The 15,705-nt window shown below is 38.7% G+C and overlaps 1 protein-coding gene across 1 annotated transcript in view; it reads right to left on the bottom strand.

The window, feature by feature from the left end:
- Positions 1–13,280, bottom strand: part of nos1 (nitric oxide synthase 1 (neuronal)) — a 40,901-nt gene extending 27,621 nt beyond the window's left edge. The window contains exons 1-3 of the mRNA XM_042421261.1: positions 13,197–13,280; positions 7,739–8,523; positions 5,332–5,434 (exon numbers count right to left, since the gene is read on the bottom strand). Coding sequence (XP_042277195.1) covers positions 5,332–5,434; positions 7,739–8,460 — 825 coding nt within the window. The 5' untranslated portion in view covers positions 8,461–8,523; positions 13,197–13,280. The remainder of the gene's footprint in view (positions 1–5,331; positions 5,435–7,738; positions 8,524–13,196) is intronic.
- Between the last annotated feature and the right edge of the window lie 2,425 nt (positions 13,281–15,705).

The following is a 15,705-nucleotide window of genomic DNA, read 5'->3' as shown; positions in this document are numbered from 1 at the left end:
TCAGATATGACACATTGTTATCACTGAGGATTATTTGTTTGTTTAAATCCCCATTAGCTACTGTATTGTAACAGTAGCTACTCTTTCTGTGGTCCCCTTTAGTATTTTTTTTAACAATACTTCAACAACAAAAGATACATCAATACACATCTGTAACATTCATAGTCACAATAAGACTCAAAATACATAACGCAACCACTAAGACACACAACAACAAACACCAACTCAAAGCCTGTGTAATACATACAGTAGTTCTATATAATAATTTCATCTCTTAAATAGTTGAGAAAAGAAATCATTTAACAACTTAATCCACTAAATCTCAAATACAAGTGGAATGGACAGCTTTCTACATCCATATCACATCTTTAAGAACAGAAAAACAAAAGGTCATATAATGTTCTACTCTATTCCTTGTGTAAACAAATACAATCGTAACTTTTTGTTAAAAGTTTGGTAATGAATTCCATGCCACCATTGCTTGATAATTGACTGTTTTCTGTTTTAAACTTGTACTACACTGAGGCAACAGAAAATGACCCTTTGACGACGACTGCCGAGTAGAATAATGATGTCCATCTGAAAAAAAATGATAGGTCACTGAAGTATTTCTGGGGTTTTAGTTATGATGATATTTCTTGTAAAACACACTAGAGAATAATGCAAACTGCTTTTTACACTTAACCAAGACAAATTATTATTCATTGTACTTACTCTTGTTTGATATGGGCAGTGAATAGCGATGTGAGCTGCTGTGTTTTGAGCTACATGTAACCTGTTCAAATTACTTTCTGTTGTGTTGGACTAAATCACTGAACAATAATCTAACTGTGATAACACTAATGTTTGCACTCATCATTTGAAAAACCAATTTATTTTCCACTACCCATTCTTCTATTAACTTTTTGTAACGATTTGTATATTGTGGAATCATCTGCATACATCGCAATGGTGCCATAATTCAAAATTAGAGGTGAATCATTTCTAAAAATGGAAAACAAAAGCGGCCCTAAATAACTTCCTTGAGGCACTCCACAACTCACTGCTCTTACCCCAGAATAACCACCATTATATTACAGTATATTTCCTGTTGATGAGATAACTTTTGATCCATTCAGCAGCGGATGTTTCAAAGCCATAACAGTTCAACTTATTCAATAACAATTTATGATCAAGTATGTCAAATGCTGCACTCAAATCCAACAATACAGCACCGACAACTTTTTTCTTATCAGTTTCTTTCATCCAGTCATCTGAGTTAATACCGTATTCGTAGAGTGCCACTTTTTATATACATGCTGATACACCGTATTTAAATTTTTTAAAGAAATACTTTTGGATTTGTTCATATACTATTCTCTCTTTAATTTTCCTCAAAGCAGGAAGTAGGCTTATTGGTTGACTATTTTTACCTGTGAATGGTTCTGTACCATTCTTGGCTAGTGGAACAATCTTGGCTATTTTACATTTCCATTTCAACATCTGAAGGCTTTTCCTCACTCACTCATAATAATTTCTCTATTGCACCCATACAAACTTTTTCAAATTCAATATTTCTTACTTCATCATTTTGTACTTAATCATGTTTGTTAAAATATTCAAACATCCTTTTTAATATTATTTCCTGACCAGATTTTGGAGCTTAAGTCCTCCTTCCAATTGCAATTAGATTATGATTATTATGATTGCTTTTGAGCACAACTCAGCAACATTTGTAAAAATTAGATCAATGCAAGTCAAAGATTGTGAACCATCAGCTCTGCAATATATTCTTGTTGGCTTGGTAATAACTTGTGACAAATTACATGTATCTGCAAGAGAAAGCCACTTATTTCTGAGTGCACAACACCTTGAATTCCCAGGAAGTAAATCTCATTATTTATATCACATACTCTATCTAACATTTCACATATTTGATCCAGATACATTATCACTGCATTTGGTGGTCTATAACAGCACCCAATAAATACTGGCTTTAGATGAGGCAGTTGAATTTGTAGGCAGATTACTTCAAATCTATACTTCTTAGATCCCCCCTAACTCTTACTGGTATTTGGCTCTGAACATAAATTGCTACTCCACCTCCATTTGCATTCCTATCTTGTCTGTAAGTATTACACCCAGCTATGTTCAATAAAGAACTGTTTATTGTTGAATCTAAATGTGTTTCTTTATGTGTATGTACATTCTGTTCGATAAGAATTTCTGAAATGTCCTGTGTTTTATTTCTTGAACTCCAAATATTCAAATGAACTATTCTTAATCCCATTTTCAGTGATGTGGAATTTCTTTGCATCATAAATTTTCTTTGATCAACATAAAGTATGTATTTCATCACTTTCAGAGCTATCACAAGAACAACAGAAAAAAACAACACATATAAACACATTTACACACAATAAGATACAGCCACAAAGACACTCTCATACACACACACACACATGCATACCCATTTCATCCCCATTGCAAAATCACACATACAGCTGAAACTTGAAGCCACGCCATCTCCCATCATAATTCATAGTCTTCCTATGGCCACTAATCCATTTGCTTCTAAAGGGCCTACTTATTACTGAACAACTGAAATTCAGATTCATTTTAACTCAATTTCATAATCAATATATATCAACATTCACAACAAAACTACTAAACAAACTCCCCATTTCTTTGTCATATAGTTGATTGTTGCAGTTGATTCCCTTATTCACATGTGTCCATATCTGTTGATACTGTAGATGCAAATTCAGCTCCATGTAGGTCAGTCCAGTCCTTTTTACCTGATGTTTTGCAACTCTGGTTCAATCACCTCTTTCAAATAAATGTTGTGGACAGGAAGAAAGATCATTGTAGCATAAAGAGACTCTCAGTTGAACAGGCAAAGAAAATCAGATGCAGAGAATCAAGGCTTGTTGACATAAAAATCAGAGCAATTGTGGTTTCAGAGAAAGCCTTTTATATGAACAACCTGTAAATGTTTTATACATGTGCACTAATGTAAATTTTAAATGTCGGACTTGAACATCTTTTCTGCCCATTAAACATTTTACATAAAGACCAGGTCAGACTTTGCATGACCAATTTAGTAAATTTAGGAAGTAAAACCAGAACTTTTAGCCTGTAATAATGTAAATAACATAAAACCAAAATCCAAGCATCCTTGGAACAAAGTGATATTCAACAGTATATCCTGTGGTTGCACCATATGTTTAGATAAAGGTAAAAAAAAAAAAAAATCCTTTTCAGTTAGTTATCTGTGGGCAATTTGAACCTTGTTTTTCAGCCTACATCTGTTTACATTTCTGGCAAATGGCCCCATTAAAAGTATGCTGAATTAGATATTAGAAGTTCCTGTTTGCAGTGTACCCAACAATGTACAGACAATAATCACTGGATTACTTTGATACTGAAGAAACCTAAAAAATGTAACAATAATCAGGATAATTCTGTAGTTATATGGAGCATCTTTTTTCTATGATTTCTAGGCGGACTAATTTATTCATGATGGTCATCAGAGAGCATAAAAATAATCTTCAGCTAATACAGGAGGAGGTCTATAGCTGTTCTTTGTTACTTTGTTTGCTTGTGCACAACGTAAATCCAGCCTGTTTTAATGGGACAGTCCTTGCCCATGCTCTGCATGTTACCCAGGGAAGCTGCTGGACCACATAAACAATTCACAGCATGTGTAAATCCCATCACATGTCAATCTCCAGGCCCCAATGTCAAGAATAAGGTGTGGATGTAACAGAAGAGAGCATCCATGAAGCTACAGACAAAGATAATTGAGCTAATCTGATGAAGATAATTTCATAACGAGGCTTAATCACCAAAGTCTTTCTGGTAAATGCAGTTATGCAATGAAGTCTCTCATTCATCCATCAATTAAAACTTCTGATGGGAAATAGAGATGATGAGAGTAAGACGGGGGTAAGTGAGGAAAAAAGAAAAAGAACAAAGTGAGAATGACAGCCTGAGAAATGGAAAGAGATGTTATTCATTAAATATTTATATGGTTTAGTCATGGATTTTAAGACAAGTAAATTTATGGTTTGACAATCGGTGCCTTATTCAGTGATGATTAAGCCATAGCGTGTAAAAAAGAATTCTCTGCTTTCAATGGATCATCAAAGGTGTCTCCAGAACTTATGAGCTAGTGAAATTTGACAGAACATTCTGCCACCTCTCCTTTGCAACGGGCTTATTAAACATTAAATCATGCAGGAGCAGAAGCTCAAGCTGGAGGGACATGGACAATCCTTCACCAAAACGAGAAAACTAATTTTCAGGCCATAGACTTGTCACTTGAAATTCTTGTATTAAGCGATCTAAAAATTTCTGAAACCTTTTCACTCGTACATTTAAAAATAAAAAAAAGAACTTGAGCGTCTGGCTTGAGTTAATCAAATTAAACACTTAGCAATGAGCCATCAAAGTTAGCATTAGCACTTAGCGAGGGAACTTCCTGCTGCATGAGTCAGTGCACATTCATACTGGACACAGATAGTGATTCCACTTCCCAAACACACCTTCTCAGAAGCACATAGACACACAGGCTTCCATAGTCTGGGCACACACTTCCAAGAAGGACATATGGCTGGCTTCTTATCACATCATACATATATAGTATAGCTTCTCTAAATGCCGTCAAGCATGCCTCATCCACATCCCCCGTCCCTCCCTCTTTCCAACACACTTACACAGACGTTCTCACAAGCTTGCACATTAACACTCTCTTCCCTGCAGGTCTGAGGGGCTGGATCATTTCAAGAGGGGCCACATTTGATGGAGAGAGGGATCAGCAGCTGCATGCATTCATTCGGCCTCCTGGAATTATTTTGCCCCATCCGGTCCCATTGATGGAGACTCAAGCTACGTCACAAGTGGGTGGATAACGCAGACCATGTGCAGATTACAACGCAATCCATGTCACAGACACTCAGACCTGTGATCAGGCCCTTCTATGTGGAAGGCATAAGCTGGATTTAATACTGCACAAGCTTGCTCCCGGAAGGATCTAATGCCTAGGTGATAGGATCGTAAGCAAAAGCTGTATTACTATGAGCAAAGAAGCAACACAAATGTGCGTGCTCAGTTTCTGAAAGCATGGAATGGGCCAATAGTGTGGGATTATGGTACAAGGGTAAAGATAAAAAGACACAAAGGCAGCCATGGATGTACATGCATTACACAGCTGCAGAAATTCACTTCAGAGGCCTGCTTGTAAACTGACATACACCAACAGAAAAAAGGATTAAGGATCTTTAGGAGAGTAAGAGTAACAAAAAGATCTCTCTAAGTTATGAATAGGGTTGAGCATTTGCTTCATTTTACCTTGTAAGCGTCAGCATTGTGGAGCTCCAGCGGCATGTTTTCCAGCGTGCTGTCGTTATCTGATGCCAGCTGGGGGGCTGTGCCGTTTCCCACGCCAAGGTCCCTAGAAATCATACACAATTTTCTGTCAGGTGCGTAAGTAAATCTGGTCCAAAACTACTCTTTCCTTTCACTTTGAAATCCCAGCTAAATCATGCACACACAGAGGGTAAACAAGATGCCTTTCCTCCTTCTATGCAAATAAAATTAAACACAGATTTGCCCAACAGGTATTCCTGCGCGACACACCCAAGTAGGCATATTCTCTGTGCATATTTGTCAGATAAACTGGTTTGTAGCAGCCATAATTTATTACTTCCATAACCACATTTTACACACTGGGTTTACATTCTCTGCAAATAAATGCTACAGTACTATGTTCTCCGTTCATCCAGGAAATTGAACTACATTTAGGTTTCTTGTCACAAGATGACTTGTTTGGCCTTATCTCAAAAGTTAGAACATATGGTTTGATACTTAAAACAAACAGTTGTGGTTGTGCAAACAAATGATCAATCAAGATTACTGAAGTTCTGGCTTGTTGGGAGCAAGAAATTCCTGCTCTTCCACCTCGAAGATAGGTGGAACAACATATGAACAGTGAAAAATCTCAGTCTAAGCTACATTTATTCGATCTTGAGAGACTAAATGAGAAGGGGGGAGGGGAGATCCCTGTGCTGCTGCTGTGGCAAACCACATGAGACATGAATAAATACGGCAAACTCATCGGCGTGTGATTTCAAGTTTGCATTCCCCCAATTGAAAACGCCCACACACATATCGCACTACCATTCACACTACCCCCCCATCTTTCTCATGAGCACGTGTCCATGCTAATTGCAAATCCTCACAGGCATCCCTTCTCCCTTTCACACTGTATCTCTACAATGCCACAATTTGCATGAGGTAGAGTTCAGATACGCAGAAAAAACAGCAGAAGTTGCATGTGTCATTTGTCATTAACTCAGATTCTGACGTGGAGCATCATCAGCCTCATGCTAAATTGTGAAATTGTATGTAACTGCTTCTGCTCTGCAAACAAGCAATCCTTTTTAATGTGCCATTCTATTCCAAGCAAATAGTCATCAAGACAGAATTTGAGAGATTATTTATTGCGCATATGTGCCCAGAGATAAAAGATATTATTGGCCATTCTTTTCACAATAACCTTTTTCATTATTTTCTATTTAGAATGCTCCAGAAAGCCTTCCTCCATAGCTAAAACAGAAGATAAAATTAAGTTAGCAGACTCTTTCCCTGTGCTGACCAAATGTCAGCATGTTTTTAGATGGTCTATAGACTAAAATATATTTAAAGCTCCATTCCTGGGTACATGGGTGGCCCCATTAAGTGGAGCCATAATGGCAAGACTTCACCATTCGTATGCTTTGAGGGGTTTTTTAAGCACACATCTCCCTAGAAAGTAATGAATAACTCAAACAGTATTATGAAAGAGAGGAGGATGTGCATGGATTGGTCAAGAATGAGATATTGATTCAAAGAGACTGTAGCCTCAATTTGATTTCAATTGGTCATGGGAGTACAATAGAAGATAACAGAGACGCCAATATCAACAGTACACTGTGCAGACCATTTAGACAGAGTCAGGGATAGAATATTGGCTTGGACTGTGTAGCCTTATGAAAAACTCGTCCAGATTAAACACTTAAAACAAATTAAAAGCAGTCTGAGGTAAACATTTCATTAAATGTTCAAAAGGAGCTTTAAAGATACAGAGGTATTTCACACTCCTCTTCAATCAAGAGGAACTAATTGGAAGACCTTTTGCTTTCTCGCAAGACAATAAAAATATTCCTATACAGTGTTGCAGTATGGTAATTTGGGGTCTTCTATGTCGCAATAATATATAAACTGATGCAGCACTGTTTATTATAAAGTATTTACGTTTGAAGTGTAGCAAAATGTCCTTAAATTAAGAAGTTACAAAAAAAATAAAGTATTTGTTCAAGTAATCAAACAATAGCAAATGAAATGGTTGTGACGAATGTTGTGAGTGATATCATCCTTAATTAAGCTTTGGTAGAGACCAGCGTGCAGACAGTAATTACTTGGCACTGTATACTGAGTCATATTAGATGGATGAGAGCCTGTCTCTAACAGCCAATGAAACACAGCTGGGCCAGGTAGTTTAGGGACAGCAGGATGGTAAAGTGAGTAGGGAGACTGTCTTTCAATCAGAGGGCCAGGTGCAAGCTCTTATATTAGCCAATAACCACCTTGCTGAAGAGTCCTTGACCTAAATCCTGATTCTAATTCTACCTGGGCTCTAACTCAGAGCTGCACTAAGGAGGGGAACAAAGACACTTTAACTAGGGGATCAATAAGGGAGTATCACATCACAAATTACCAGGCCACTTGAATCTCTGCATCCCTTCTTCCCACATTCCTCTGGCCTTCTCCATTGATCTCCTTTTTGCTGCTTCTGATGAGGCGCAGCACTGGTTCGATCTCCTTCAGCAGCTCATTGTTCTCCTCAAGCCCATTGCACAGGAGAGCTCCACGGCCCCCGTCCCTCATCAGCAGGGGGTCCTGAGCCTGCATGCCTCCCCTCTGCAGGAGGGACTGGGTGATGGACGGAGAGGACAGGTTCTCAATGGCCCTAAGCTGAGGCTCCTTGTTGACCTGCTGCTGCTGCCCATGGCTAAATGGGCTGAGAGGGGAGCAGTGCTCATAGGACTTTGAAGGTGGGAAGGCAGGCCGTGTGACCCTCACTGTGCGTTGACGGCCATCTCCAGACAGGGTGGTCTCCAAGTGGGTGGTGAAACCCTCAGGCCCACGGAGGATGAGCACAGCGTGGCTCTCAGGTGACACGTTCTTCAGCGTCTCAAGGGCCCTTTCATAGGACAGGTCCACCAGGGGCTTGTTGTTGACAGCCAAGACAATGTCTCCAACTTGCACCAGGCCACACTCCTCAGCTGCGCCGCCACGGATGAGGTCTGACACGATGACAGGCGGCTTGGACACCCTCTGCTTCACCAGAAAACCCAAACCACCAACCTTCCTCTTGAAAAGACGTACTGAGATGATGTTGGGCTGCAGCTGGCACACTGTAGGCTCTGACTCCTGCATGGTGCCTGTGTGTGACTGTGCTTGCGTGTGACTGTGCGTGTATGTGTGTCCCCAGGGATGTTTCTGCAAAGCAAGAAAAGAAGAGGGAGGAGGGGAAACAGGGGTTCTATTAGTTTTGGAGGAAATTACCTTGACTGCATTATTTGTTTACAGTGTGTTGATTTAACGTAAGTCAAAGAGGGCACATGAGTCATTAAAGCAGAGTGTTTTCAGAAGGTAATATTACACAGGTCGTTAAGTTCTATTGAGCTATTGATGCAAAATTTTGTCATGGACATGAAAAATCTATTATCCAACTGATCAGAGCTGCTTGTACCTCCGTGATCCTAGTCTTGTATCATAAACTAAATACAACTTCAAACAAATTCTAACTGTAATATTTGGCAAAGGCAAATACCGCATTAGCTAGTACATGATGACAGTTATTGTGAGCAGGTACACTGCATTTGGAAAAGTTTATGGTACATTTTGTGGTATTTCAATTTTAAGCTACTTTACATGTTCACTTAACTACATCTAAGAGGAAATTGTTATAGTTTTTACTCCACTACATGTATTTGACTGCAGTGGTGACTTTTAAAAATAACATTCTACATAGAAAACACATGTGACTAATTTAGGAAATATGATAACTCCCCAACAGTTGTTAACACTGCATGCTTACATGTCAGTGCATCACTAATAATGATCCAATAATGCAATAATATATCATTCACAGGGGTACTTTTACTTAAACTATATTTTGAAGCAGGACTTTTACTTGTAATGCAGTATTTTTATGGTGTGGCATTACTACTATGACTAAGCTACAGGATCAGTAATACTCCCTTCACTGTTTTTTCCATAAATAGTGTGCACAGAGATGATGCAGATTTGCTTGTTACATTTAGCATAAACAGGGCTTATAAGAGCAGACACTGAATATTTCATATGAACGCAATGCTGAGGTGCACTCAGAAGAAATGTCAACACTTTCAGTTTAAGTGTTGAAGTGCTCTTTGTATGTATGCAATGCACAAATTATGTTTGCACGTGTCTTTGCCAGTGGTGGAAAGTAAATAAGTACATTTACTCAAGTGTACTTAAACCTGCAGTGTGGAACTTTTGCATATAAATGAACATCCATTGCTTTCAAGCCCTTGCCAAACGAGTTCACACAATGATGATTAAACCTATCACCACCAGATAAATTTATCTGTATTTCACAGTATACTGGAGTCTTTAATCTGGTGTCGGGCTTGACATTCCCAAGCTGGCCGGAAAAACGCATACTACACATGCTCTATGGGAAGGGCATACGCACTAGAGACTTCCAGTTAGCTCTCTGCTAACTTGAATGGAGATAAAATAATTTAATCGTGCAGCTCTTTTAGACTTTCCGAATGTTATCAGACTGAATAGATCAAATTCTGACAGTGAAACGCATCATTTTGTGGGGGTTGTGTGACACTCACAACATTTTATCCACTGTTTTACAGCCGCTACAGTAGCAGCACAGTAAGCTATGGCAGAGCCTATGACGTAAGCACCTGTCTACAGTGTTTTTGTAATTACTCTCAGTGCCAGAAGGGGGAGACATAAGTCCCTATCTCCAGCTTTAAGTACAATTTTGAGGTACTTGTACTTTACTTGAGTAGTTCCATTTTATGCTACTTTATACCTCCACTCCACTACATTTCAGATGGAAATATTGTACTTTCTACTCCACTACATTTATTTGATAGTTTTAGCTACTTTTCAGATGAAGATTTGACACAATGCATAATATAACAAGCTTTTAAAATACAACACATTGTTAAAGATTGAACCAGTGATTTCCAACCTTTTTGGCTTTTGACATCCAGCAGCAACAACAGTAACATGCTGCTTATAAAATGCTTCAGTATTAATAATCTTAAAATGTCATATATAATAATATATCAGTCAGAGAGACGAAATGAGTACTTTTACTTTGATACTTTAAGTACATTTTGCTGCTAATACTCGTGTACTTTTACTTAAGTAGGATTTGTCATGTAGGACTTTTACTTGTAATGAAGTACTTTTATATCGCTGTAGTGATACTTTTACTGATCTGAATACTTCTTCCACCATTGGTCTTAATTCAACTTTTGAGTGGAAAAAGAAGGGGGCGTGTGTATAAAGCCGACCCTTTTCTCTCCGCGTGTTGCTTGAATCTCGTTCAATCACCCTGTGATTTTGTCTCTGCACTTCATATGAACTTCGCGAACAAAAGGAAGCGCTCCGGTCACGTCTGCCAGACGCTCAATAATGCGTTTGGCTTCCTTTGATGCAAAGCTACAACGAGCTTGTTACTTTGAAATCGTTGCATGTGGTCGCGTGGGTGACGTCGCCTGCAATGTACAGTGTATGAAGCTGCTGTGCTCGTGCCCTGCAGTCAGTACGCGAGGGCAGGCACGCGGTGTATAGCGGGAATAATTCAGCACCAAGGTCAGCGCTCCGTCTTTACAACAGGCTCTTAATGCTGCCTGCCTTCACTCTCCGCTTTTTGTTATTTCTGTTGCTTTGCAGCACTTCAGTGAATGTTTTCTTTAAACTCTCACCACTCTTTACAACTTCCAGAAATCATCGGGAATGCCCTTGAACGTATAATGTAACTTGGACGTATAAGTTCCTCCAGAGCCCAATAAGTAAAGCGCTCACTTTGTAAACTGTAGTAAATGTACATATTCTTGTATTGGGCACAAGCATAAAAGTCCTATAGGTAAACCAATTTAACTCCACATTCACTGTCAATGCATTCCCTTATTTTGCATATCAGTGAAATCACACATTCAGGTCTTTATGGCTTTAGGAAAAGAGTGACGCTTGTTCATAAATATTGACTGAACTGTCCTGGGGCACAGGAATATCTTAAATGGGCGGCCCTTTAATCCTCACCCTTTGTAGCTGCACCCTACTAAGGTAAGAAATTACCAATAACCGATTTTAATATTGATGTAAATATGCTGAATATGAAGATTAAAACTTTTTTTTTTTTGAGAATGCTGCAGTGTCTGGCTTGTGTCATTCATGAACAAATGCTGCATTCCCAGTAAAGACTCAGCAGATACTTGTCACTTGTCACTATCGTGTTGTTATATTATAAATTATAACTGCAAACCATATAAAGTAATCGGTTATTGTTTATATAGGCTACCATTTCGCACCTGAATAAGAGCTAAACCAACTATTTATCAAGCAAGTGCAGTGCAGATACTCTTACATCTCAGTAATCATTAGAAATGTGTTCGTCTATCAGTCGTCAACTTATGATTATGAGGCATTGATTCTCAGTTATTCAGAAACTCCTTGTTACCTATCCTTTAATTAGCAGTTTATTTCTGATTTGTTCCTTACTCGTACCCTTTTTCTCTTTTCGTTAAGTGTTGACACATTTTTAAGTTTTTCTAAATGTTTGTGCACAGAGCTTGTAATTTGCATTCATTTTAAAACATTTGGTTTCTTCCAGTTCAACTGTTCCTTTCTGTGGATGCAAAACTCAGACACATATTTCTGTACTGAGGATAAGAATATAACATGAAACTCTGGATTATCAACCAGACAAAGTGGGCAAATGTCCAGGGACCTCAGATCCCCCCCAGGGGCCCTAAAAGTCTCACGTTAGCTGCATGTCAAAGCACTAAATCTTACGTTGGATATGATGTATTTTTGTAGAGGGGCCCTGAGTCAAAATCTAGTTTTAAGAGCTTTATTTTTATAGTTTACATTGTGATCACATTGCAAATTATTTCTATATTAAGTTTAATAAAACTACCACAAACCAGCTCAGGGCCAAGTAGGATTATTCCAGCTGATTGCTATTCATACATCATTATGAAACATGTATAGTCTTTGTGCCCTTATGGGAACTTGGGGGCGACAGCGTATATACACGACGCACAGAAAACAAGAGGCAGGAGATGAAGATGGACAGTCAATGGGTCAAATTTTAACAGGTTTACTGGTCCCACTGACTGGTTAATCCGGCCAACAAGAAAACAAACAGGTGGATATCGACTATCGTCATCACTCAGTATGCAACATCAACAAAACGGATTTGGAGAACAGCTTTCAAATCTCCACCTCCACTACGGCAACGAAATTCACACAGATCAACCAAATGGTGACACATTTTTGCATTAAATCCCTGACTGAGAACAAGAATTTCCTTGAGAAGTCCACAAATAGCGAATGAATAAGTAGCAGCAGAACTACGCGTTACCAATCCTTTAAAACAATTAGAACATACATTTAACAAAAAAAATACAAATACTTTTTTGAATTACACGATAAATGTCCACATTTAAAGAACCAATATGACTTAACAAACACGCACGCAAGTACAAGTAATTTTACGTCGTTTTACTGTTCTGCTTTCTTTGAGCATCAATGTACTCGACAAAAATGCACAAGATGTTCCTGCCGAGCTTGAATTGAATGGGTATTTCCCACAGCAACAAGTTCTGGAGACACTTTTTTGGCAAAAATAAAAATAAGAACATCGCCAATAAGGCTGTAAACTCCTATCTTTGTGTGCAAACGAGTTTTCATTTTTAAATAAAATATATATCCTGTTTTAGCCACAGGTTTGTACATTAGTTCAGCATCGCTCCATCCATTCTCAGCTGTTCTACATGTCCATCCACCAGCGGAATGCGCAGCCTAATTTCCCACAGAAATAAATGAGAAAGAAAAGGGAGCATAGTGAATCAAAAAACGGATAAGAAACTCACCCCTGAGAACGAGGTCGCTGTCAAAACGACCTGCTGCAGTGAACTTGGGATAAAACTCCTGCGCTCCCCGCGTCTCTTCCTCAGCAGCGGCTGCACAAGTCTTTCATCCAAAAAAAAAACGTCTCCAAGTCACAGCGACGCGCTCTGCCTCTCTAGAGACGAGGCATGCTTGTGCCTTTCTGCGCACCGGGGCGCCTTATAAATACAGAGCAATGGGAGACACAGTGACGAGCTGGGAGAGAGCCGTGCGCGGGCATTTAAATGAACTGTAGGTGGGTTTAGTTATGTCGGTATCGTCATCACTCAGCATGCAACAGCCGACTCTCCTCACATCCCCGCTCCTCCTAGAGCCTACTGTAGGCCTTCAGAGGGAGGGAAGGGGAAACGCAAGGTGATAGAATAGAAACGTGTCACTGCTAAGCATATGGGTTACATCTTCGTGAACCTGCAGGAAAGTCGGATTAATCGGGATGTTAAATATTCGAGCACTGCTCTGTGATGGAAAGGCTGAGGAAGTTTTGACTGCAAATGCAACTCTTACAAACGCATACCGAACAGTAAAAATAAAAGAAAACATGCTTGACAATCTTTTTATGAGAATGATCCCTGCTCTAAAATTCTTGCCAATATTGATAGGTAGGTAAACGAGCATCAGAAGACCATGAAATGACAATATACAGAGGCCAAGCACAAATGTAATCAAACTGCTATAGCCTCTTTAGAGATTATAATTGAATTTTTATTATTTTATTACTCAGCCTTCATGTATCCAGGAATCCCAATGAGATGAAAAGACCAAGTGCAGATAAACATTACACATTCTAAATGAAACCAATAGCCTATAGTACAAAAGAAGACACCATTTATTAAGGGTTTGCCTTTACAAGGTTTTTAAATTGTGACCCCTTGTGATCCCACTTTAAATAAGTATGCAGGGAGCTCCAAATAGAAGGAGGAAAGTACATAACAGCTCTTTTATTCGACTCTGACCCGCTGTATGCACTCAATAGGAACAAGTAAAAAGGCAGTTCCACCAGACTTTTAAATTGTGAGACGGCAAAGAAAGGAAGCAAACTGACCAAGAATTTATGAATAAAATGACTTATAAATTAAACTGCACCGTTCACAGTGTGCTGGAGGAGAGAGAGAAAAGATGCCAACTCTGGCACATGATGTAAAAATGATGAATTAGTGATTTTAAGTCTTTGTCCATAAGGTTTCATGTTACAAAGGTAATGGCTTCAAGATCAGAAATCAAAGTGTTAAAGATAGAGGCTTCAAACCCATCTTTTCTCTGTCTTTCAAGCGAGGAGAATTGTTTCTTAAATAAAACTTTAGTTTTAAACTTATTTCGCAACAGAGATGCAATGGAATGACATATTTTCTTAGCCTTTCAAGAAGCAGGAACATTTAATAGTTTTTTCTTTCTTTTTTTTTTTTGGTTAGATTTGAAGCATTTCTGAACACTTGCACCACAAGAACAATGTCTTTTATGTTTCACAACTCCCAGCATTGCTCTCCTGAGGGTCCCAACGGCCCCCTTCAAATAGGATCTGCAGGTTATTGTGTATTTTTAATTAATTTAGAGCTCGGCGCAGCATTTGACACACATGATCTGACCACTCTGCTTGCGGGTTGTGTCTTTGTTGGGCTGACTGGTTGAGATCAGCTACTAGATTAGTTTAGCTCTTATCTTGGTGACAAAGAAGGACAATAGAAACACACCCTCCTCCTGCATCCACTCTCCTCATACTATGCAACAAACTGGACAAGAAATTCCACTTAAAACTCATTCAGAAGTATTTCTTTTTGTAAAGATTCTTTGTTTTGCAAATGTGATGTTTTTTTTTTCTCTTCTCACTTGTTGCTTGTTAGGTGTTGATACATGCTAAGACTTTTTAAAAAGCTGCTATGTTAATAGATGTGACTGAATAAGTAGTAGCGTCGTTGCAAGCCACTTACAAAAAGTTAAAAAGAATAAATAACTTAAGTCCAGAAAGATCTTGTTCGTATTTTTCCAACTTTTTTAACAAATCAAAAGACAAAATCTCAGTTGTCATCGTATTCAGTGTTATTTTACTATCGTGGCACTTGCTCGTCAACATTACATAGCAGCTTTAGCTATAGAATGGGCTCTTACATGCTCTTATAGTTTGAAATATATTTTTAAAGAAACAAATACATAAGAATACATGTTACTCTAATGTGCTAATATGCACATCTAATATGCTCTTTATTTAAGCAGGATCCACAGACAATTACTATATTTAACAGATAATTATAACCAGATTACAAGAGCAAAGCGTGTCTCACCCTTCAGATGTGAATTTTAGACATTAAACTGATGCTCTTTTCCAGAATGGTTCACTGTGAGTGAGCGAGGAGATTCTCAATCATGCTCAAGTGCACTTGCACAGGATAAATGTAGATGCCGATGGACACACTTTGTTCATTGCCGAGATTAAACACGTGACTGTATGGTTGCAGGCCACCCTGTGTAACCCCAGCC

Source organism: Thunnus maccoyii, chromosome 9 (assembly GCF_910596095.1).
Source record: "Thunnus maccoyii chromosome 9, fThuMac1.1, whole genome shotgun sequence".
Lineage (NCBI taxonomy): Eukaryota > Metazoa > Chordata > Actinopteri > Scombriformes > Scombridae > Thunnus > Thunnus maccoyii.
Note: the sequence above shows the minus strand (reverse complement) of the source record. Positions and strands in the feature narration are given on the sequence as shown.